General features: G+C 42.5%; 1 protein-coding gene and 1 pseudogene across 1 annotated transcript in view; one reads left to right on the forward strand and one right to left on the reverse strand.

Moving 5' to 3' along the window:
- The window catches only part of si:dkey-96l17.6 (uncharacterized), a 37,039-nt gene extending 16,370 nt beyond the window's left edge, over positions 1 to 20,669 (forward strand). The window contains exons 7-19 of the mRNA XM_029677607.2: positions 44 to 226; positions 784 to 950; positions 1,605 to 1,726; positions 5,468 to 5,559; positions 5,797 to 5,896; positions 6,056 to 6,248; positions 8,532 to 8,712; positions 10,485 to 10,695; positions 11,095 to 11,255; positions 11,561 to 11,763; positions 12,197 to 12,275; positions 12,717 to 12,807; positions 19,939 to 20,669. Of these exons, the coding sequence (XP_029533467.2) occupies positions 44 to 226; positions 784 to 950; positions 1,605 to 1,726; positions 5,468 to 5,559; positions 5,797 to 5,896; positions 6,056 to 6,248; positions 8,532 to 8,712; positions 10,485 to 10,695; positions 11,095 to 11,255; positions 11,561 to 11,763; positions 12,197 to 12,275; positions 12,717 to 12,767 (1,743 nt within the window). The 3' untranslated portion in view covers positions 12,768 to 12,807; positions 19,939 to 20,669. The remainder of the gene's footprint in view (positions 1 to 43; positions 227 to 783; positions 951 to 1,604; positions 1,727 to 5,467; positions 5,560 to 5,796; positions 5,897 to 6,055; positions 6,249 to 8,531; positions 8,713 to 10,484; positions 10,696 to 11,094; positions 11,256 to 11,560; positions 11,764 to 12,196; positions 12,276 to 12,716; positions 12,808 to 19,938) is intronic.
- Positions 20,670 to 21,547: 878 nt separating this feature from the next.
- The window catches only part of LOC115140658 (cytochrome P450 1A1-like), a 30,352-nt pseudogene continuing 26,443 nt past the window's right edge, over positions 21,548 to 25,456 (reverse strand).

Consider the following 25,456-nt stretch of genomic DNA (forward strand, 5'->3'; position numbering starts at 1 on the left):
GGGTTGTGACAGTGAGCACTGAGCAGGGCTTTGCTGTCCATAGGGGTGCAGTGGCACAGAGCTGCCACTGGAGGGGGCCCAAGCTCGCCTGGAGGAGTTGAAGGAGAGTCTGTATAAAAGGGAGAGAGAGATTACTGAGCTCCTGGAGGCAGAGCAGACACCCATCCCACCTATCCCGGTGGCACAGCCCCCCTGTGCTGTCCTGCTCCGCATTGTCGTTGAGAAGGTGAGGTGTTTAAGTGTCTAATTGAAACACATTGGAACACTTTGGAACTAAATGCTGAGACACCTAAACGATGCCTCACTGCAGGGCCGGCCCTTGCCTTTTGGGAGCCCTAAGCGAAATTTGGTTATGTGGCCCCCCCACCTCGCGGGCAAAACATTTTAGAGTCAGAGAGAACATTTTAAAGTTTTAACGTAAATTTCCTGCAATTCTACACATTTTGCCATGGGGCAGAGAGAATATTTTCATACCAGGTCGGTCATTTGGCCATGATTAATACAAGTTTAGATAGCTGGCTAGACTAATTTACCAATCTGGACTAATTGAGTAACTGTCAGTGGCTGACATAGGAAAACTGCTGATGCAGAACCACATTTCGAAATTGCACTTTGTGTATTCTACTATTCTCACTCTTGACTGAGTAAAAAATGTGCTTATGCCCAGGGCCGGCCCTGCCTAACTGAAATTGTTCTATTATTACACAGCTATGACTCTAATGGTCAGTGAATCACACCGTTCAAACAGTAAAACAGACACATTATTGAAATAATTTGTCTTAGGCCCATGATATCTGTAGCGAAGTGATTGAGGCGAGGCTCCTTGTTGACCACATGTTCGAGGAGAACCATGTGGCCTTGGCCCAAGCAAGAGAAAAACTTGAACATATGTCACAGATGACCGCAGATGATAACAACAGCAAAGACGAGGTCAACTCTGCCCCAGAATGGTCAGTATACGAACTACAAAGCCAATTTCTTTCCCTTACTGTAGCTTCCTTTTCTGCCATATAACTGGAGGGTCCCTTCCTTCAGCTTTAGGTGGAATTTTACTTATTGAATCTTGGTCTGAGGGCATCTCTGCCTCGAATCCTAATTGATTAGGGAAAGGGTTGAGGCAAGGATTAGGGTTTAACCAAATATATAGACATGAAGGTAGGGTTAGGGGTTAGGTTTAGGTTTGAGGCTAGGGTTAGAGTTGAACCAGGATATGGACATGAAGCCAGGGGTTAGGGTTAGGTTTGAGGCTAGGGTTAGAGTTGAACCAGGATATGGACATGAAGCCAGGGGTTAGGGTTAGAGTTGAACCAGGATATGGACATGAAGCTAGGGGTTAGGGTTAGGTTTGAGGCTAGGGTTAGAGTTGAACCAGGATATGGGCTTGAAGCTAAGGGTTAGGGTAAGGAGTTAAATGTAGAAAATGTATGGGATTGGTTAGGTTCAGGATTGGGCTAAGGGTTGGGGTGAGTTTCGAACCAGCTGGCTTTTGTATGGAAGCACTGAAGAGACCATAGAGACCCTATTTTACATAGTGTCCTTTTGATATGGGTCAAACAAAATGATCACCCCTCTTGTTATTGAGTGAATAATGTTATGTACCACAGGTTGGACTCTTCCGATGAGTATGCTTCTAATGTGCTGTTGCTACAAGAGACACTGAGGGAATGTGAGATTACCCAGATGGCTCTGGACTGTATCAGAGTCGGGGCCAGGCCTTCTCTCTCTGGTAATGTAATGTTGTGTGTGTGTGTGCGGGCATGCGCGTTGCTGCTACTACGTATGTTTACCCATGTGTGTCTGTTTCTATTTGTGTGACTGAACATTGTAGTGGGATTGAGGGTCTAAATTGCATTAAATGTTGTATTTTCCTGGATATGTGTTGTGTAATCACGTGACATGTACAGTGGGTATCATGAGTATCCACCACCTTGGATTTCTTCACATTTTATTGTGTTCCAAAGTGTGATTAAAATGGATTACATTTAGCCTTGCCTAAACAAAGGGAGTGAATATGCAACAACTATATTATATTTATTGCATAAACAAATATAGGGAATTTTCTTTTCACTTTGACATTGAGTATTTCCAGTGTTATTGTCTATCAGTGGTTCCCTAACTTTTTATAGTCCCGTACCCCTTCAAACATTCAACCTCCAGCTGCGTACCCCTCTAGCACCAGGGTCAGCGCACTCTCAAATGTTGTTTTTGGCCATCATTGTTAGCCTGCTACACACACACACTATACGATACATTTATTAAACATAAAAATGAGTGTGAGTTTTTGTCACAACCCAGCTTGTGGTAAGTGACAAAGAGCTCTTATAAGACCAGGGCACAAATAATAATATAATAATAATCAATAATTTTGCTCTTTATTTAACCATCTTACATATAAAACCTTATTTGTTCATCAAAAATGGTGAATAACTCACCACAGGTTAATGAGAAGGGTGTGCTTGAAAGGATGCACATAACTCTGCAACGTTGGGTTGTATTGGAGAGAGTCTGAGTCTTAAATCATTTTCCACACACAGTCTGTGCCTGTATTTAGTTATCATGCTAGTGAGGGCCGAGAATCCACTCTCACATAGGTACGTGGTTGCAAAGGGAATCAGTGACTTAACAGCGCGATTTGCCAAGGCAGGATACTCTGAGGGCAGCACAATCCAGAAATCTGGCAGTGGCTTCTGATTAAATTCAATTTTCACAGAACCGCTTGTTGCAATTTCGATGAAGCTATCTTGTTCAGATATCGGTAAGTGGACTGGAGGCAGTTGTTTGTCATCCATTTTGGGAAATTTCGCACCCAACTCACTCATGTGCTTCGCTATATCACATTTGACATTATCTATAAGCTTGAGTTCATTTGCACACACAAAAATATACAATGATGGCAAGATCTGTGTGTTGTCCTTGTTAATGCAGACAGAGGAGAGCTCGAACTTCTTAATCATAGCCTCAATTGAACATAGTTGCCGAGAGTCATTCAGCCGAGAAAAAACATCACCCAGATAAGCCAGTCGTGTGAGAAACTCGTCATCATGTAAGCTGTTAGACAAGTGAAAATTATGGTCAGTAAAGAAAACTTTAAGTTCGTCTCACAATTTTTAAAAAGTGTCAATACTTTGCCCCTTGATAACCAGCGCACTTCTGTATGTTGTAAAAGCGTTACATGGTCTCTGCACATATCATTGCATAGTGTAGAAAATACACAAGAGTTCAGGGGCCTTGCTTTAACAAAGTTAACCATTTTCACTGTAGTGTCCAAAACATCTTTCAAGCTATCAGGCATTCCCTTGGCAGCAAGAGCCTCTCAGTGGATGCTGCAGTGTACCCAAGTGGCTACGGGAGCAACTGTTTGCATGCGCTTTACCACTCAAATATGTCTCCCTGTCGTGGCTTTTGCACCATCAGTACAGAGATACCAACATGAGCAGCAGTTACGTTTGGCTAGTGGAATTCCTGCGAGAGAGTAACAGTTAATGTGATTGGATGTTAGTTATTTGACTAGGCTACCTGTATTTGACATTGTGTTGTTATTTCCCTGAACACTAGATGGTTTAGTTTTATTTTTGGCAGTGAAACGAGGCAACTCAGGCGAGGAAATAACCTCACTCAAATTTATAGCCCCATTGGAAAATATAAATGGACTGTTTGAAAAAGAAGAAAAAAAATGTTTTGAAAATAAATGTTGAAAAAACAAATACATTTTTATTTGGCGTACCCTCGACGGCATCGCGTGTACCGTACCACAGTTTGGGAATACCTGGTCCAAATTAATGACAAAAAAATAATAAAAAATAAATAAATCCCACTTTACAATGCTTTTTTTTTTTTACTCAACGGGAGGGGAATACTTATGATACCCACTGTTAACTGCATATCTTTCATTAGTTTGATGCACTACAGCAGGGTTGGGGTCAATTTGAATAGAAGTCTGTCAATTCAGGAAGTAATCTGAAATTCCAACTCAATAAATAAAATAAAAAAGCCTTTTATTCTCAGTAGCTATGTTTCCATTAACTTGTCCAGTGATTTTTTTTGTTGACATTTAGAAAGTTTGCATCGAAAATATATTTGACAATTGCCTGCTATGGTGCGTTTCCATTTAACTATCTTGTGTCAATAAAAACAGCTGGATGTAATGACATCACACCTTAAAACCCACATTTTCCCACAAGTTTATAATATTTAGGCAAATTGCACATTAAATAATTGGCGACCGCCTGTATGCCCTCCCACCTATCTGTTTCATGTCTCAGGTAGCCTGTATGCCCTCCCACCTATCTGTTTCATGTCTCAGGTAGCCTGTATGCCCTCCCACCTATCTGCTTCATGTCTCAGGTAGCCTGTATGCCCTCCCACCTATCTGTTTCATGTCTCAGGTAGCCTGTATGCCCTCCCACCTATCTGTTTCATATCTCAGGTAGCCTGTATGCCCTCCCACCTATCTGTTTCATGTCTCAGGTAGCCTGTATGCCCTCCCACCTATCTGTTTCATGTCTCAGGTAGCCTGTATGCCCTCCCACCTATCTGTTTTATGTCTCAGGTAGCCTGTATGCCCTCCCACCTATCTGTTTCATGTCTCAGGTAGCCTGTATGCCCTCCCACCTATCTGTTTCATGTCTCAGGTAGCCTGTATGCCCTCCCACCTATCTGTTTCATGTCTCAGGTAGCCTGTATGCCCTCCCACCTATCTGTTTCATGTCTCAGGTAGCCTGTATGCCCTCCCACCTATCTGTTTCATGTCTCAGGTAGCCTGTATGCCCTCACACCTATATGTTTCATGTCTCAGGTAGCCTGTATGCCCTCCCACCTATATGTTTCATGTCTCAGGTAGCCTGTATGCCCTCCCACCTATATGTTTCATGTCTCAGGTAGCCTGTATGCCCTCCCACATATCTGTTTCATGTCTCAGGTAGCCTGTATGCCCTCCCACCTATCTGTTTCATGTCTCAGGTAGCATGTATGCCCTCCCACCTATCTGTTTCATGTCTCAGGTAGCCTGTATGCCCTCCCACCTATCTGTTTCATGTCTCAGGTAGCCCGCAAAAGCCAGCATGGATAGAATGCAGGAATTGACTCATATATGCCATATTCTAATAATTCTCATGTGCCAACATATCTTCACGGTCTGTGCCATGACAAAACTTGTAATTGGAGGGTGAAACTTGCATCCAGCCAAACTGAAAAGCAAGTCGAAGCAATTCAGCCATTCTTGAAAGTCAGGATGAGAATCCTGCAAAGAAACATTATAGTTGGAAAATAGATTTAGCAGGCAGTTGGCATTTAGAGTTAAATCTATATTTGCCACTTCCAGTACACGTCACAAAGAGTTTTGGGGTGACATTGCTTTTGTCGAATAAACCTGGATTAATGGAAACCTGCCTATAGACTTCTTCAAATCGACTTGACCCCAACCCTGCACCACAGTACCCATACTGTGCTTTCCTCTCCACTCTCTCAGACTGTGACACAACTCCAGAGCTGGATGAGATTTTGAGGAAAGGTGAGGGAGGGAAAAGTGTTGGCCAGCAACTTTTATTGCTGCAAGACCAGGTGAGATGTCCAAACAGGGACCTGGATGTGATGTGACTAACTAGCCTATAGCTAGCCAGCTAAGACATGAAGTATAATCTTCAGTGCGCACAATCAGCATTTCTCAATGCTAAGGGCCTTGACGGGACAACCATGTTTGTAGTTGATGTTTTCAGAGGGGTTCTCACCCACTCTACTCTTGGTTGTCTTACTGTTCATAGTCTCAGTTGTACTGTCTCTTCTATCCCCTGTTGGCAGCTGAAACAAGTGAGAGAGGAGAATAGGAAGGTCGTAGAGAACTACACTTCAGAGAGGACCATGAGAAAGAAGTACTACAACATGGTCGAGGACATGAAAGGTAGTTATCTATCTATGTAATTGACTAGGTTTGAATGCGGGTCTTCTGCATGCCACAAGACTATTTTAGCTGAGCTAGCATAGGTGCAAGTTCAGTACTGTACAGTTTGGGGTCAGTGGCGTCGCTTGACCTTTGCAGTGGTTTTGTCGTGTGGTGCAGGTAAAATTCGGGTGTTCTGCCGGATACGGCCCATGAGCCGCACCGAGGCAGCTCAGGGAGGGGCCATCGCCGTGGGGCGTCTGGACGATTACTCTGTTACCGTGGAAACCTCAAGGGGGCCGAGAGAGTTCCAGTTCGACCGGGTATTCAGTGGCGAGAGCTCCCAGGAAGATGTGTTCCAAGACACCAACAGGTGATGCTGCCAATCTTAACATCCTTTTATTGGCTCAAATGGTTCATTTCGATTTGATTTAGGAAGCCGAAATGTTCATGTCTAAACCAAAGGAAACAGGAAAGGAGGTATCTTCCCCTTTCAAAACTTCTGCCAAAGCCCATCCTTAGACCCTATTACCCCTATGTCAGATTCAATAGGTCTGTCACGAAATACAGTACAGAGCACTGTGATTGGTTTGGTGGAGGTGGGGGGGGACTGGAAATGTACTCAAAGGTCTTTTGTAAATGTAGAGTTTTGTGCTTATTGTACGCAACATTGTAACTAAACTAGGGTTGCAAAGGGAGGCTATATTACTGGAAACTTTCAAAGTTTACCAGTAAACTACCAGAATTTTTGCGAACAATTATTTATTCATTTTTCTTGCACGTCTTAGACAATTACAGTTTCAAGATATTAATATGTACAGTTCAATAGGGGGTAAATCGATCATAAATGATCTAGTAGCCCTTTTGAGTACTTACAGGTGTCTGTAATTATCTCTGGCACTCTCTCTGGCCTTTTTGCCTTTGTGCAGATTGCCATTTCTCATTTTCGATTAATTGAAAATGATACTTTGAAAAAGTATCTGTCTTTTTCAAGCAAGCATTGCAGAGCTGGCTACAATTTCAAATTCATCCCCCTGAAAATATAGAACACATATTATGGCTGAGCTCAAATGTGCTGGTTGATAAAATACCTGTATTTATGGGAAAGATTTTTGAAAAGGGTATTTTGTTCTTAAATTATTTTGTAAATTGTAATGGTAGAGTTATGTCCTTCATGGAGTTGAAGGACATAACTTGTACGGGAAGGTCTGCTCAATCCAAGAGTACAACGAATTGATTACAGCATTGCCCCAAAAATGGAGGAGGCGGGTGGCAGTGGGAGGAGGCAGGGAACTGGTCTGTCTGCCTAATATAAAGGATCAAAACTGGAGGAGGCAGGTGGCAGTGGGAGGAGGCAGGGAACTGGTCTGTCTGCCCAATATAAAGGATCAAAACTGGCGGAGGAATAAACATAGCATAAATAGGAAAGTTTACCAGTTTCATTTGAGGACCAGGATGTTGACAACTGTGCCATACAGATTGCAAAATAGTTGGGAAGAGATTTTTGATTTACCGATTGCATGGTACAGGGTGTATGAGTTGATATATAAAACAACCCAAGATTCAAGACTTCGTGCTTTTCAGCTAAAATTATTATATATAATTCTTGCCACCAACAAAATGTTGAATATTTGGGGTATAAAATCATCTAAGCTCTGCAGATTTTGTTGTGAGGATACAGAATCAATAGACCATTTATTTTGGTATTGCCCTCAGGTAGCCTGTTTCTGGTCTCAGGTTCAGGAATGGCTGAAAATGCATAGCATTGATCTAAAATTGACCCTCGAAATAGTACTGTTAGGAGATCTGGAGAGACCGGGTCAGTCAATTACTAATATAGTATAAAAGTATTTATCTTCAACACGCAATCTGTAGATTCTATTCGATTAGATAGATTCAAATTGTATGTTAAACATCATAGCATAGTGAAAGATATGCATTGCATAGAAACAGGAAGTGGGTGGCCAGCGGAGATAGATGGGATGGGCTGAGGGAAGCTGAGGGTTGGTATGTGGAATTGGAGACAAGCGGGTGTGGAGTTGCTGTGTGAGAGAGAGAATGATGGTCAAAAGATAAAATGAAAAAAGTCAAAATAAAACATAATAAAAGTACATTTGAATGACACTAACTGGCAGTGTTTTTACAACTAACACCAGTTTGCCTGAGGTTGATGCCGTGCAGGTGTTTGGACACATGCATATACACACACTCTCATTCCAATAAACACATACAAGAACACACACATACATGTAATAGTGCCAGACATGCACACAAACATATACAGTTGGCATTGCTGTTATGATTTCAGTTGTCCTTGATGTCCTTTGTTTTAAATGTATTTTAAAAAATGTTTGCATTGTTGTTTGCTGTTTTCTTTTGTCTTTTCCTTTTTGCTCTTTAGTGTCTTGATGCTGTATTGTTTGTCCTTCATGTTCTAATTCTTTAATGTTACCCCTTCCCCTTGTGTAATTTGTAATAAAAAATACATAAAATAAAAAATAAAAAATATTTTAAATGGTCAAGACGTTGGTTTCACCCTCGTTAGACCCAGGATCATATACCATGTGTTACAATGACATGCCTCAGGTTCCTGTAAAAACATTTCTGACCTCACAGTGTCTTTCAGAATCCCTGTTTGAACCAGTCTCTTTTCCAGGCTGATCCAGTCAGCCATCGACGGCTTCAACGTGTGTATCTTCGCGTACGGTCAGACAGGCTCCGGAAAGACCTTCACCATGGTGGGTGACAGAGACCAGAGAAGCCCAGGCATCATGCCTAGAGCGTTCAATGCCGTATTTGACATCCTCCAGGAGAATGCCACCAAGTTTGACTTCAAGGTGAGGGATGCAAAGACTTTCTGAGCGATGAGAAACAATTTCCTATTGTATACAGTGAGGGGGGAAAGTATTTGATCCCCTGCTGATTTTTGTACATTTGCCCACTGACAAAGAAATGATCAGTCTATAATTTTAATGGTAGGTTTATTTGAACAATGAGAGACAGAATAACAACAACAAAAATCCTGAAAAACGCATGTCAAAAATGTTATAAATTGATGTGCATTTTAATGAGGGAAATAAGTATTTGACCCCTCTGCAAAACATGACTTAGTACTTGGTGGCAAAACCCATGTTGGCAATCACAGAGGTCAGACGTTTCTTGTAGTTGGCCACCAGGTTTGCACACATCTCAGGAGGGATTTTGTCCCACTCCTCTTTGCAGATCTTCTCCAAGTCATTAAGGTTTCGAGGCTGACGTTTGGCAACTCGAACCTTCAGCTCCCTCCACAGATTTTCTATGGGATTAAGGTCTGGAGACTGCCTAGGCCACTCCAGGACCTTAATGTGCTTCTTCTTGAGCCAGACTTTGTTGCCTTGGCCATGTGTTTTGGATCATTGTCATGCTGGAATACCCATCCATTACCCATTTTCAATGCACTGGCTGAGGGAATGAGGTTCTCACCCAAGATCTGACGGTACATGGCCCTGTCCATCGTCCCTTTGATGCGGTGAAGTTGTCCTGTCCCCTTAACAGAAAAACACCCCCAAAGCATAATGTTTCCACCTCCATGTTTGACGGTGGGGATGGTTTTCTTGGGGTCATAGGCAGCATTCCTCCTCCTCCAAACACAGCGAGTTGAGTTGATGCCAAAGAGCTCCATTTTGGTCTCATCTGACGACAACACTTTCACCCAGTTGTCCTGAATCATTCAGATGTTCATTGGCAAACTTCAGACGGGCATGTATATGTGCTTTCTTGAGCAGGGGGACCTTACGGGCACTGCAGGATTTCAGTCCTTCACGGCGTAGTGTGTTACCAATTGTTCTCTTGGTGACTATGATCCCAGCTGCCTTGAGATCATTGACAAGATCCTCCCGTGTATTTCTGGGCTGATTCCTCACCGTTCTCATGATCATTGCAACTCCAAGAGGTGAGATCTTGCATGGAGCCCCAGGCTGAGGGAGATTGACAGTTCTTTTGTGTTTCTTCCATTTGCGAATAATCGCACCAACTGTTGTCACCTTCTCACCAAGCTGCTTGGCGATGGTCTTGTAGCCCATTCCAGCCTTGTGTAGGTCTACAATCTTGTACCTGACATCCTTGGAGAGCTCTTTGGTCTTGGCCATGGTGGATTGGAGTGTGCAATCTGATTGATGGACAGGTGTCTTTTATACAGGTAACAAACTGAGATTAGGAGCACTACCTTTAAGAGTGTGCCCCTAATCTCAGCTCATTACCTGTATAAAAGACAACTGGGATCCAGAAATCTTTCTGATTGAGAGGGGGGTCAAATACTTATTTCCCTCATTAAAATGCAAATCAATTTATAACATTTTTGACAAGCATTTTTCTGTTGTTGTTGTTATTCTGTCTCTCACTGTTCAAATAAATAAAAAAATAAATTATAGACTGATCATTTCTTTGTCCGTGGGCAAACGTACAAAATCAGCAGTGGATCAAATACTTTTTTCCCTCACTGTATCAGCAACAAGAAGCAAATATACTTCACAGTAAACATAAAATGACTCTCCTCCCCTCCATCCTGTCCTTTTTGCTCCTCTCATCTCTCCTTTCCTCTCATCTCTTCTCTGTGTTACTCTCTTTCTAGGTCTCGGTCTATATGTTGGAACTGTATAATGACCGGCTCCAGGACCTCTTTGTGAGCGGGGCCGAGGCCCAGAGCAGGCGGGTGGAGATTAAAAGGAACAGAAAGGGGCTTGTGTTTGCCCAGGGAGCAGAGACAAAGGAGGCCTCCAGCGCCGGGGAGCTCTTCGCCATGTTTCAGCAGGCTTGCGCCAACCGCCATAACGCAGCCACCAGTATGCCCAAACGCCCGCTCCCCATTTCAAAAGCACCCTGTTAAATGGTTTTGATTTATTGGTTTAGTCACAGTCAGATTGAGTGGATGGTAGGTACATCATTACAGAACTGGGCTCAGAGAGAGAGAGCTGCTAAGCAAGGCACATGTAAAGAGGAGATATTGAGGTCTTAACTGAATCACTGGCTCTTTCATTTACTTCAGGGGTTAACGTGACAACCATGATACCATACTTCACAATTCTACCTCATGTCATAATGCTGTTTCTCTGACAAAATATGATACAATCAGAAAATAGGAATAAAGTAAACCGGAAATAAATCTATATACAGACATTGAAAACAATTTTAGGTGTTGATTTAAAAAGGCTTACTACTTTTCCTCTGTGTGGTTGATGCAGAGATGAACTTGGAGAGCTCTCGTTCCCACCTGATCATTGGGATCATGGTGGAGAGCAGGAATCTGACCAATGGGAGTGTGAGCTTTGGGAAGTTGAGTCTGGTGGATCTGGCAGGGAGCGAGAGAGCAGCCAAGACTGGGGCAAAAGACGACCAGCTCAAGGTTATTAGGTTACCCTGTTAGAATTCAGGCATAAAGCTTTATATATTACAGTCATTTATGTGGGCGGGCTGTTTTACAACTAACAGTTAGCATTTTTTCCCATGGATATCATTGTTGAATAATCCTCCCTCTCGTTCTCTCTCTCTGTCAATTCAATTTGCTTTACTGGCATGACGTAACAATGTACATATTGCCAAAGCTTACTTTGGATATTTACAATATGAAAATAATAAGAATCAAAATTGTCAACGGGACAATAACCAAGGCTCTCCTGTCTCTTTCTCTAACCCTTCGTCTTTCTATAGGAGGCTAACTCCATTAACAAGTCTCTGAGTGCTCTGGGAGATGTGATCTCTGCCCTGTCCTCGGACTTGCCACATATCCCCTACAGGAACAGCAAGCTCACCCAGATCATGCAGGACTCGCTGGGCGGCAATGCCAAGACGCTCATGGTCGTTAACGTCTCGCCTTCTGACTGCAACCTGGATGAGACGCTCACCTCTCTTATGTGAGAGAGTTTTCCCATCAAACGTACCCCATAAAACACACAACTCAAACACCTAAACACCCGGCCCCCCCACCGACAAACACTTCTAACAAACTCTGCTATAAGAAGAGAAACTCATGTCCAATTGACCCATGCCTATAGTAAAAAGAAATGCTGAAATCACATCCCTACATCCTTACCAGGCTGGAGCTCCAGGAAATGGTTAAAACTGTAGTACTAAGCCCCCAAGATGCACCCTTGTGCCATTTCAGTTGCCCTTGCTTGGGTTGTTCTTGTTTGTGTGTAACGTACCATCTCTGTAACACGTATGTAAATCGTACCATATTTTAACACACACCATCTCTGTAACACGTATGTAAATCGTAGCATAATTTAACACACACCATCTCTGTAACACATACCATCTCTCCGTTTCATATTATTTATCCTCTAGTTATGCCACTCGAGTGAAGACCATAACCAACATTGCACAAAGAAACCTGGAGAGTAAAGAGATAGCCCAGCTCAAAGAGGTAAGGTTAATTTTCTTCACACTACCCGGCCTTTTTTGCAGAATGTAGATAAAACTCCTCTTCTTGAGGACGTGATGTCTGGGATATAAATTGACTAATGGCCCAAGACGACTAACATACAGAGCAATATATTGGCAAACTGAGGAACCTGAGGCATGCCATTGTAACACATGGGATATGATCCTGAGTCTAACGAGGGGGAAGCCAACGTCGACCATTAGACCAAGAGGAAATTCCCTCTTGGCCCAAGGGCCGACACGGATTTTGTGACCATGAGCAACCATGGCCGACTCATGTCCACTACACCATCACGCATGCACACACACACATCAGTTTTAATCTGACAATGAGGAATTCTCTGTCAAAACAAATGTACGGAGTACAAGCCCCACTCATGACCCTTCTCTCTCGTTTACTCCTTTCTTTCTCTATTTCTGGCAGGTGATCATGAAGTTGAGGTCAGGACAGTCAGTGGAGGATGAGGAGGTCTAATTCCAGGCTGTGGGAATTGGATCTACAGTGCTTTCAGAAAGTATTCATACCCCTTGACTTATTCCACATTTTGTTGTTACAGCCTGAGTTCAAAATTGATTAAATAGATTTTATTTTATCTCAGACATCTAGACACAATACCACATAATGACAAGGTAAAAACATGTTTTAAGAAATGTTTTGAAATGTATTGAAAATGAAATACAGAAATATCTCATTTCCATGAGTATTCACACTCCTGAGTCAATACATGCTCAAATCACCTTTGGCAGTGATTACAGCTGTGAGTCTTTCTGGGTAAGTCTCTAAGAGCTTTGCACATCTGGGTTGTACAATATTTGAACATTATTCTGTCAAGTTGGTTGTTGATCATTACTAGACAGCCATTTCAAATCAAATCAAAGATTATTTGTCACGTGCGCTGAATACATGTGTAGGTAGACCTTACAGTGAAATGCTTATTTACAGGCTCTAACGAATAGTGCGAAAAAGGTATGTGTGTGTGTTTAGGTAAGTAAAGAAATAAAACAACAGTAAAAAGACATTTGAAAATAAGAGTAGCAAGGCTATATACAGACACCGGTTAGTCAGGCTTATTGAGGTAGTATGTACATGTAGGTATAGTTAAAGTGGCTATGCATATATGATGAACAGAGAGTAGCAGTAGCATAAAAAGAGGGGTTGGCGGGTGGTGGGACACAATGCAGATAGCCCGGGTAGCCAATGTGCGGGAGCACTGGTTGGTCGGGCCAATTGAGGTAGTATGTACATTAATGTATAGTTAAAGTGACTATGCATATAAGATAAACAGAGAGTATCAGCAGCGTAAAAGAGGTGTTGGGTTGGGGGACACACACAGTGCAAATAGTCAGAGTAACCATTTGGTTACCTGTTCAGGAGTCTTATGGCTTGGGTGTAAAAACTGTTGAGAAGCCTTTTTGTCCTAGACTTGGCACTCCGGTACCGCTTGCCATGCGGTAGTAGAGAAAACAGTCTATGACTGGGGTGGCTGGGGCCTTTGACAATTTTTAGGGCCTTCCTCTGACATCGCCTGGTGTAGAGGTCCTTAATGGCAGGCAGCTTTGCCCCAGTGATGTACTGGGCCGTATGCACTACCCTCTGAAGGGCCTTGCGGTCGGAGACCGAGCAATTGCTGTACCAGGCAGTGATGCAACCGGTCAGGATGCTCTCGATGGTGCAGCTGTAGAACCTTTTGAGGATCTCAGGACCCATGCCAAATCTTTTTAGTTTCCTGAGGGGGAATAGGCTTTGTCGTGCCCTCTTCACGACTGTCTTGTTGATGTGGACACCAAAGAATTTGAAGCTCTCAACCTGCTCCACTACAGCCCTGTCGATGAGAATGGGGACGTGCTCGGTGCTCCTTTTCCTGTAGTCCACAATCATCTCCTCAGTCTTGGTTACATTGAGGGATAGGTTGTTTTTCTGGCACCACCCGGCCAGGTCTCTGACCTCCTCCCTACAGGCTGTCTCGTCGTTGTCGGTGATCAGGCCGAACACTGTTGTGTCGTCTGCAAACTTAATGATGGTGTTGGAGTCGTGCCTGGCCATGCAGTCGTGGGTGAACAGGGAGTACAGGAGGGGACTAAGCACGCACCCCTGGGGAGCTCCAGTGTTGAGGATCAGCGTGGCAGATGTGTTGCTACCTACCCTCACCACCTGGGGGCGGCCCGTCAGGAAGTCCAGGATCCAGTTGCAGAGGGGGGTGTTTAGTCCCAGGTTCCTTAGCTTAGTGATGAGCTTTGAGGGTACTATGGTTTTGAACGCTGAGCTGTAGTCAATGAATAGCATTCTCACATAGGTGTTCCTTTTGTCCAGGTGGGAAAGGGCAGTGTGGAGAGCAATAGAGATTGCATCATCTGTGGATCTGTTTGGGCGGTATGCAAATTGGAGTGGGTCTAGGGTTTCTGGGATAATGGTGTTGATGTGAGCCATTACCAGCCTTTCAAAGCACTTCATGGCTACGGACGTGAGTGCTACGGGTCTGTAATCATTAAGGCATGTTGCCTTTGCTTTCTTGGGCACAGGGACTATGGTGGTCTGCTTGAAGCATGTTGTTATTACAGACTCAGTCAGGGACATGATGAAAATGTCAGTGAAGACACCTGCCAGTTGGTCAGCACATGCCCGGAGCACACGTCCTGGTAATCCGTCTGGCCCCCACAGCCTTGTGTATGTTGACCTGTTTAAAGGTCTTACTCACATCGGCTACGGAGAGCGTGATCACAGTCGTTCAGAACTGCTCATGCATGCCTCAGTGTTGCTTGCCTCGTAAGCGAGCATAGAAGTGGTTTAGCTCATCTGGTAGGCTTGTGTCACTGGGCAGCTCGCGGCTGTGCTTCCCTTTGTAGTCTGTAATAGTTTGCAAGCCCTGCCACATCCAACGAGTGTCAGAGCGGGTGTAGTATGATTCAATCTTAGTCCTGTATCGATGCTTTGCCTGTTTGATGGTTCGTCGCAGGGCATAGCGTGATTTCTTGTAAGCTTCCGGGTTAGAGTCCTGCACCTTGAAAGCAGCAGCTCTACCCTTTAGCTCAGTGCGAATGTTGCCTGTAATCCATGGCTTCTGGTTGGGGTATGTACGTATAGTCACTGTGGGAACGAAATCCTCAATGCACTTATTGATAAAGCCAGTGATTGATGTGGTCTATTCCTCAATGTCATTGGAAGAATTCCAGAACATGTTCCAGTCTGTGATAGCAAAACAGTCCTGTAGTTCAGCATCTGCTTCATCTGACCATTTTTTAAATAAACCGAGTCACTGGTGTTTCCTGCTTTAATTTTTGCTTGTAAGCAGGAATCAGGAGGACAGAGTTGTGGTCGGATTTACCAAATGGAGGGCGAGGGAGAGCTTTGAACATGTCTCTGTGTGTGGAGTACAGGTGATCTAGAATTTTTTTCCCTCTGGTTACACATTTAACATGTTGATAGAGATTTGGTAGAACTGATTTAAGTTTCCCTGCATTAAGGTCTCTGGCCACTTTGCTCGCCACCTCTGGGTGAGTGGTTTCCTGTTTGCTTATTTCCTTATACAGCTGACTGAGTGTGGTCATAGTGCCAGCATCTGTTTGTGTTGGTAAATAAACAGCCATGAAAAGTATAGCTGAGAACTCTCTAGGCAAGTAGTGTGGCCTGTAATTTATCACAATATATTCTACTTCAGAGGAGCAAAATCTAGAGACTTCCTTAGATTTCGTGCACCAGCTGTTGTTTACAAATATGCACAGACCGACCCCCCTTGTCTTACCGGACGGGGTGTGCTGTTCTGTCCTGCCGGTGCAGCGTGCAGCTAGCTGAATATCCATGTCGTCATTCAGCCACGATTCCATGAAACATAGGATATTACAGTTTTTGATGTCCCGTTGGTAGGATATTCGTGATCGTACCTCGTCTAGTTTAACGTATTGACGTAACGGCAGCTTTCCCACTCGCCTTCCGCGGGTCCGGACGAGGCATCCGGCTCTTCATCCTCTGCGTCACTTCCTTCTGCTTATAATTGGGATGTCTGCCCTGTGGGGTGTTTGGAGAATATCGTGTGTCCCCTGCTTGTTTTTGTTGTTGTTGAAAAAATTGTTGTCTAATCCGAGGTGAGTGATCGCTGTCCTGATATCCAGAAGCTCTTTTCTGCCGTAAGATACGGTTGCAGAAACATTATGTACAAAATAATTTACAAATATCGTGAAAAACCCCCACCGAATATCACAATTGGTTAGGAGACCGTAAAACGGCGGCCATCTCCTCCGGCGACATCTTGATATTTTCAAGTCTTGCCATAGATTTTCAAGACGATTTAAGTCAAAACTGTAACTAGACCACTCAATAACATACAATGTCATCTTGGTAAGCAACTCCAGTGTATATTTGGTCTTGTGTTTTAGGTTATTGCCCTGCTGAAAGGTGTATTTGTTTCCCAGTGTCTGTTGGAAAGCAGACTGAACCAGGTTTTCCTCTAGGATTTTGCCTGTGCTTAGCTCTATTCGGTACATTTTTATCCTAAAACAACTTTCTTGCCAATGACAAGCAAACCTATAACATAATGCAGCCACCACCATACTTGAAAATATGAAGAGTGGTATATGAAGAGTGATGTGTTCTCTTGGATTTGCCCCAAACATAACCCTTTGTATTGAGGACATGCGGTTAATTTCTTTACCACCTTATTTTGCAGTTTTACTTTAGTGACTTATTGCAAACAAGATGTATGTTTTGGAATATTTGTTATTATGTACAGGTTTCATTCTTTTCACTCTGTTATTTAGGTTAGTATTGTGGAGTAATTACAATGTTGTTGATACATCCTCAATTTTCCCTATCACAGACATGAACCATTTTAAAGTCACCATTTGCCTCATAGTGAAATCCCTGAGCGGTTTCCTTCCTCTCCGGCAACTGAGTTAGGAAGGACAACTGTATCTTTGTAGTGACTGGGTGGATTGATACACCATCCACAGTGTAATTAATAACTTCACCATGTTTTTACATCCATCTATCAATAGGTGCCCTTCTTTGTGAGGCATTGGAAAACATCCCTGGTCTTTATGGTTGAATCTATGTTTGAAATTCACTGCTCGACTGAGGGACCTTACAGATATTTGTATATGTGGGGTACAGAGGTGAGGTTGTCATTAAAAAAACATATTAAACACTATTATTGCAAATCGAGGGAGTCCATGCAAATTATCATGTGACTTCTTAAGCAAATGTTTAGTCCCAAACTTATTTTGGCTTACCATAACAAAGGGGTTGAATACGTATTGACTCAAGACATTTCAGCTTTTCATATTTAATTCATTTGTTGAAAAACTGGCACCTTAACTGGCACTTTCTAAAAACTGTGTCATTACTGGTGAGGTTGATTCCACTTGTTTCCTTTTCAGCAATGTCTTACTTTTTCTGGTGTTAAATGTGTTGAATATACAGTACAGTGTGTCCCAGCAGGTGTCAATACAAAAAATATTTTAAATACAAATTCAGATCCAAAATGTGCTTCTCTGCTGTTGAGTGTGAGAAGGTAATTTTGTTCCCCTAGGTTATGAACAATTTTTATGCTTGTATTCTATCTTGATACAGTGTGATCTTAGAGTGGACTGGTCACTTTAGAGGTTATTCTATTTCTAAATTAATATTCTACTGGTGTTGTTGGTTTATTATTTTACCACTTTTTTATTTTATCACTATTATTTTATCATCATTTTTGGTTATTATTGGTCTTATTTTATTTCTCAAATAAATATAAATCTGTCGTGTCATCTGAGTTTAGCAGAGCTGGTACAAGAAAATATGACGATCAAGACTATGAGCCCGTTGGTGCTACGTGTTCTGTTTTCTTCTCCATTCTTCTCAGTCCTCTATATGTTGTTCTGCTCCGCTAATTATTTTAGAAGTGTTTAAAATATCACCATAGTTGTAAAGTATGTTCTCTGTTTCAAACTTTATTAATTGAGTCGGAGTTCTGGTAGTTTTAGAATGTTATCTGTACAACCTCAGTGAAATGTTCACTGTAATGTTGAGCACGAGCTACTAGTTCTCAGTGTCGTTTTTTTGCATTGTGCTAGGGTCAGTGCTATCCGGGATGTCCCTACCCTAAACCCTAACCTTAACCCCTACGTCCCAAGGATCCCAGATAGCACGGACCATTATGCTAGCTTTGTATCCTAGCTAGCATGTTAGTATTTCAACAATCGCTATTCTGTTATTTTATGTAAAAATAACTATGCATTGTGCTCTCACAAAGCGCTATTGCTTTACTCAGTCCCTTCAGGATTTTGCAACATTTTTTTATGATAGTTTCAGGCCATGATTGATTTTGCTGCAGCATAATTAAATTTTGCATGGCAATTTGCAATGATATTGTCCAATTTGTCGCGATAATTCACTGACGAGGAAAAAGGTTTGTTGACATGTTGCATGATTGAACCATTTTTGTGGTTAAAGCGCGGTTAAAATGTGCATTCCCTCACATTATGTGTGAGTTTGTTAATTTTGCTAAAAATGTTGCTATTCAGAATAGTGAAATCCTGGGGGGACTGTTTACTGTCCAACAGGCATGGATGCAGGTAGATAGACATTGAACTGAATACCTCTGTTCCTATAGCTAACTCTCTATGCATGTATGGTATCTTATTATGTGAGAATGAAACAAGTTTTTATAATTGTGTTTTTATTAGAATTATAATATGCTACTGTATGGTGTATCTAAATTGTGGAGCCATGTGCATTGTATATGCGTGTGATTCTGCTACACTCTTAGAAAAAAAGGTGCTATCTAGAACCTAAAACAGTTCTTCAGCTGCCCCCATAGGAGAACTCTTTCAAAAACCTTTTTTGGTTCCAGGTAGAACCCCTTTGGTTCCACGTAGCACCCTTTCTAGCATCCCGGATGCTTCATTGATGACGTTGATACGGGTGTTTTGCGGGTACTATTTAATGAAGCTGCCAGTTGAGGACTTGTGAGGCATCTGTTTCTCAAACGAGACACTCTAATGTACTTGTTCTCTTGCTCAGTTGTGCACCGGGGCCTCCCACTCCTTTCTATTCTGGTTAGAGAGTTTTCTCTGTTCTGTGAAGGGAGTAGGACACAGCGTTGTACGAGATCTTCAGTTTCTTGGCAATGTCTCGCATGGAATAGCCTTCATTTCTCAGAACAAGGGTAGACTAACAAGTTGAGGAAAGTTCTTTGTTTCTGGCCATTTTGAGCCTGTAATCAAACCCACAAATGCTGATGCTCCAGATACTCAACTAGTCTAAAGGCCCGTTTTATTGCTTATTTAATCAGACAACAGTTTTCAGCTGTGCTAACATAATTGTAAAAGTGGTTTCTAATGATCAAATGATTAGCCTTTTAAAATGATAAACTTGGCTTAGCTAACACAATGTGCCATTGGAACACAGGAGTGATGGTTGCTGATAATGGGCCTCTGTACGCCTATGTAGATATTCCATAAAATAATGTGTCTGTTCCCAGCTACAATAGTCATTTACAACATTAACAATGTCTACACTATATTTCTGATCAATTTGATGTTATTTTAATGGACACATTTATTTTATTATTTTCAAAAACAAGGACATTTCTAAGTGACCCAAAACTTTTGAATGGTAGTGTATGTATATATAATCATGAAACAAAACCCTCTGCCTTTCATTTTCCCAGAGACTTCTTTCTCCCTGTCTGCTTGAAAGACGGGGAACCCCGCTGGCTGAATGGATGAAGACAATATATCCGGAGAGGGCCATGATTCCGTAAAATAGAGTATGTTACATGGTATGCACGCCACCTGAGTCTGACTTGGACCCAATTTCTTCTTCCTCTTCTCCGGCGTCGGTGTTTTGGTGGAACACCCGGGATGAATAAAGCTGCCTCGGGAAGTTCAAAACAAAGTTTCTGTTCTTATTTCTGGTGAGTGAGCGCCGATCTAATGTCCAAAAGGTATTTTCGGCTATATGGCTCTAGTTTAGCACAGGGTTATCTTTAACATAACTGAATCTCACAGATACCTTTATAGCTATGGCTCCTCCCTATTATGTATTAGGGCTGGGCAGTATACTGTATTTGATGATATACCGGTATTGAGACACAGACTGGTTTGGGTTTTTACTTTACCTTCTATAACTGTATTTGAATGTTTGGTTTGTTAAATGTGATATGCCGTGTGTACCGTCCATTTTTATTGTTTACTCTGCTACTTGAGTCATCTCTCTCTCTCTCCATAACGCTTTCCACACAGACATAGCCCAGCCCCCTGTCACTCAAGGAGTGCATTTGTTATTGCTTGACCACTTTCAGCATTCAGTCCTCAAGGTCAATGCAACACAAGCAACAATCTTGATGACAACGATGCTGTTTTCACTGCTTCTTAATATAAATCAACTAGCGTTCTTTAATTACACTGTAATTCTGTGTTTCTTACATCTGTAAACCGCTAGTTTGTTTTTTCTTAGTAAGTTGGACATAAATCGTGACAAATGCTAAACCTAATAAATGTACTGAGTCAGAGCAAACGTAACTAGCTATACAGCCTGGTAATACCAGTGATGGTGTAGACCTAAATCAGCATGTTGTTTGTGCAACAGTAACTTCTACATAAAATAGGAATACACAAAGCATGAATAACACTTATCAACACTTTGGTTCCTACCCTGTCATAATAACTCCTCAATGGTATTTTAATTCATTGCCATGTCATGCCCACCATTATATTCTAACTATATAATTAGAAAAATCATTATATTTTCATGATTCCGTGTAACGTCCAGGGCACGTTCACAGAGCACGCGCAAAACAGCTAGCAGGCATACTCACGGTAATTGATCAAATCTCCTTGTCCCAGTCTGTAATTTCCACGTTTTAAAATGACTACCATCATTCCTGTCCCCAATATCTCCAAGGCTTCATGCCACAATGACTACCGCCTTGTAGCCCTCACTTCTGTAATCATGAAGTGCTTTGAGAGGCTGGTTATGGCGTCCAGTGCACGTTCACAGAGCACGCGCAAAACAGCTAGCAGGCATACTCACGGTAAATGATAAAATCTCCTTGTCCCAGTCTGTAATTTCCACGTTTTAAAATGACTACCATCATTCCTGTCCCCAATAACTCCAAGGCTTCATGCCACAATGACTACCGCCCTGTAGCCCTCACTTCTGTAATCATGAAGTGCTTTGAGAGGCTGGTTATGGCGCACATTAACTCCGCCATCCCAGCCCCCCTACACCCACCACAATTTGCCTACTGCCCTAACAGATCCATAGATGACGCAATCTCAATTGTTCTCCACACTGCCCTCACCCTCCTAGATAAGAGGAACACCTATGTGAGAATGCTGTTCAATGACTACAGCTCAGCGTTCAACACCATTGTCCCCTCCAAACTCGTCACCAAGCTTAGGACTCTGTGTCTGAACACCTCCCTCTGCAACTGGATCGTGGACTTCCTGATAGGCCAACCCCAGGTAGTGAGGGTAGGCAACATCACCTCTGCCACGATGACCCTCAACACAAGGGCCCCACAGTCCCCTCCTTGTACTCCCTGTTCATCCATGACTGCGTGGCCACGCATGACTCCATCACCATCGTCAAGTTTGCTGACGACACTAGGCCTGATGGTAGGCCTGATCACCGGTGACGATGAGTCAGCCTACAGGGAGTACTGGTTAGTAGTGGTTTCTTTGCAGCAATTCGACCATGAAGGCCTGATTCAAGCAGCCTCCTCTGAACAGTTGATGTTGAGATGTGTCTGTTACTTGAACTCTGTGATGCATTTATTTGAGCTGCAATTTCTGAGGCTGGTAACTCTAATGAACTTATCCTCTGCAGCAGAGGTAACTTTTCCTGTGGTAGTCCTCATGAGAACCAGTTTCATCATAACGCTTGAAGGTTTTTGCGACTGCACTTGAAGTTCTTGAAATGTTCATGTCTTAAAGTAATGATGGACTGTCATTTCTCTTTGCTTATTTGAGCTGTTCTTGCCATAATATGGACTTGGTCTTTTACCAAATAGGGATATCTTCTGTATACCACCCCTACCTTGTCAAAACACAACTGATTGGCTCAAATGCATTAAGGAAAGAAATTCACACACCTGTTAATTGAAATACATTCCATGTTACTACCTCATGAAGATAGTTTGAGAGAATTCCAAGAGTGTGCAAAGCTGTCATCAAGGCAAAGTGTGGCTACTTTGAATAATTTCAAATATAAAATATATTTTGATTTGTTTAAACTTTTTTGGTTACTACACGATTTCATGTGTTATTTCATAGTATTGATGTATTCACTATTATTCTACAAGAAAACAAGAAAAAATAAAGAAAAACCCTTGAATGAGTAGGTGTGTCCAAACTTTTAACTGGTACTGTACACTGAACAAAAATAGAAACAACATGTAAAGTGTTGGTCCCATGATTTTTATGAGCTGAAATAAAAGATCCCAGACATTTTACATACTCACAAAAACTGTATTTCTATCAAATGTTGTGCAGAAATTACTTGACATCCCAGGAGTATTTCTTCTTTGCTAAAATAATCCATCTGCAATCTCCATAGACAAACATTGGCAGTGGAATGGCCTTACTGAAGAGCTCAGTGACTTTCAACGTGGCACCGTCATAGGATGCCACCTTTCCAACAAGTCAGTTCATCAAATTTCAGCCCTGCTAGAGCTTCCCCGGTCAACTATAAGTGCTGTTATTGTGAAGTGGAAACGTCTAGGTAAGTGGTAGGCCACACAAGCTCATATAATGGGACCGCCGAGTGCTAATGCGCGTAGTGCGTAAAAATAGTCTGTCCTCGGTTGCAACTCTCACTAGCCAATTCCAAACGGCCTCTGGAAGCAACTTCAGCAAAATAACTGTTTGTCGGAAGCTTCATTAAATGGGTTTCCATGACTGAGCAGCCGCACACAAGCCTAAGATCACCATGCGCAATTCCAAGCATCGGCTGGAGTGGTGTAAAGCTCACTGCCATTGGACTGCCAGTGAAAACGCGTTCTCTGGAGTGATGAATCGCACTTCACCATCTGGCAGTCGGACGGACAAATCTGGGTTTGGCAGAAGCCAGGAGAACACTAGCTGCCCGAATGCATAGTGCCAAATGTAAAGTTTGATGGAGGAGGAATAATGGTCTGGGGCTGTTTTTCAGGGTTTGTGCCAGGCCCATTCCAATGAAGGGAAATCTTAACGCTATAGCATACAATGCCATTCTATACTATTCTGTGCTTCCAACTTTGTGGCAACAGTTTGAGGAAGGCGCTTTCTTGTTTCAGCATGACAATGCCCCGTGCACAAAGCATGGTCCATACAGAAATGGTTTGTCGAGATCAGTGTGGAAGAACTTAACTGGCCTGCGCAGAGCCCTGACCTCAACCCCATCGAACACCTTTGGGATGAATTGGAACTCCGACTGCGAGCAAGGCCTAATCAACCAACATCAGTGCACGACCTCACTAATGCTCTTGTGGCTGAATGGAAGGAAGTCCCTGCAGCAATGTTCCAACATCTAGTGGAAAGCCTACCCAGAGGAGGGGAGGCTGTTGTAGCAGGAAAGGGGGGACCAACTCCATATTAATGCCCATGATTTTGGAATGAGATGTTCGACAAGCAGGTGTCCAAATAATTTTGGCCATGTAGTGAAAATTGCAGATTATTACTATAGGTTCATGATGTTGTAAAAGTACTTTGTCTATTTCTACCTCGGCACCTACCTCCCCACTCACAGAATTACAGAAGATCCTGAGATAAATAACAATTACTGTTCAGATGGTAATACTCACCTGGATCAGACCGTCTGGAATAGACAGTATTGAAAGGAATGTGAGCTGGCCACTCCAGTCAATAGAACACAAATCAACTCACCATAGAATAGGTGGAGATAACAAAGTTGATCGGGTTGATAAATTATCGTCTGATTAGGTCAGGAAGTGTTTCTCATTAGAATGTTCAGCTAAATGACTCTTGCAGTATTGAAAAAGGACAGCTAGCTATTACACTTCCAATAAGTTGCAGTCTGCAATATTACTCTTGCATGTATGATGTATTGTTAGTCCAAGGTATGTACTGTATCTATCCAATAGACAGATACACATTATGTAGCTAAATAGATATGTTGTACTACCACACACAGCATACTGAACAAGTAATACCATATTGCAGGACTGCACCTTATTGCATAGTTGTTCTCATCCATTAATACGTTTTTAACAATTCACAAAGACAGCTAGCTAAACAGATACACATACAGTGCATTCGGAAAGTATTCAGATCTTGACTGCCAGCTTGCTGTAGATTTCCAAGCCGATTTAAGTCAAAACTGTAACTAGAACAAAATAAAACAAATACAAATAAAACTGAAATATTAAATTGACATGCGTTTTCAGACCCTTTAGGGGCAGCAGGTAGCCTGGCGGGTAGGAGCATTGGGCAAGTAACCGAAAGGTTGCTGGATCGAATCTCGAGCTGACAATGTAAAAATCTCTTGTTCTGCCCCTGAGCAAGGCACCTGCTGTACTTTGCTACTTTCATCTTTGCCTCGATCCTGACTAGTCTCCCAGTCCCTGCCGCTGAAAAACATCCCCACAGCATGATGCTGCCACCACCATGCTTCACCATAGGGATGGTGCCAGGCCAAAGACTTCAATATTGGTTTCATCAGACCAGAGAATCTTGTTTTTTTTTGTAAACTCTTAACATGCGCGTGCGCCATCGTGTATAAATGTATTTTGCCCCCCCACACCAAACGCGATCACGACACGCAGGTTAAAATATCTAAATAAACTCTGAACCAATGACATTAATTTGGGGACAGGTCAAAAAGCATTAAACATGTATGGTAATTTAGCTAGCTAGCTTGCACTTGCTAGCTAACATTAATTTGTCCTATTTAGCTAGCTTGCTGTTGCTAGCTAATTTGTCCTGGGATATAAACATTGAGTTGTTATTTTACCTGAAACGCACAAGGACCTCCACACATAAAACGGCCAAGCGAATCGTTTCTAGTCATTTCTCCTCCTTCCAGGCCTTTTCATCTTTGAACTTATATGGTGATCGCATCTAAACTTTCATTGTAATTACCACGGCAACCGGCAACAAAGTTCGTCTTTCAATCACCCACGTGGGTATAACCAATGAGGAGATGGTACGTGGTTATCTGCTTCTATAAACCAATGAGGAGATGAC

This window comes from Oncorhynchus nerka, linkage group LG13, assembly GCF_034236695.1.
Source record: "Oncorhynchus nerka isolate Pitt River linkage group LG13, Oner_Uvic_2.0, whole genome shotgun sequence".
Lineage (NCBI taxonomy): Eukaryota > Metazoa > Chordata > Actinopteri > Salmoniformes > Salmonidae > Oncorhynchus > Oncorhynchus nerka.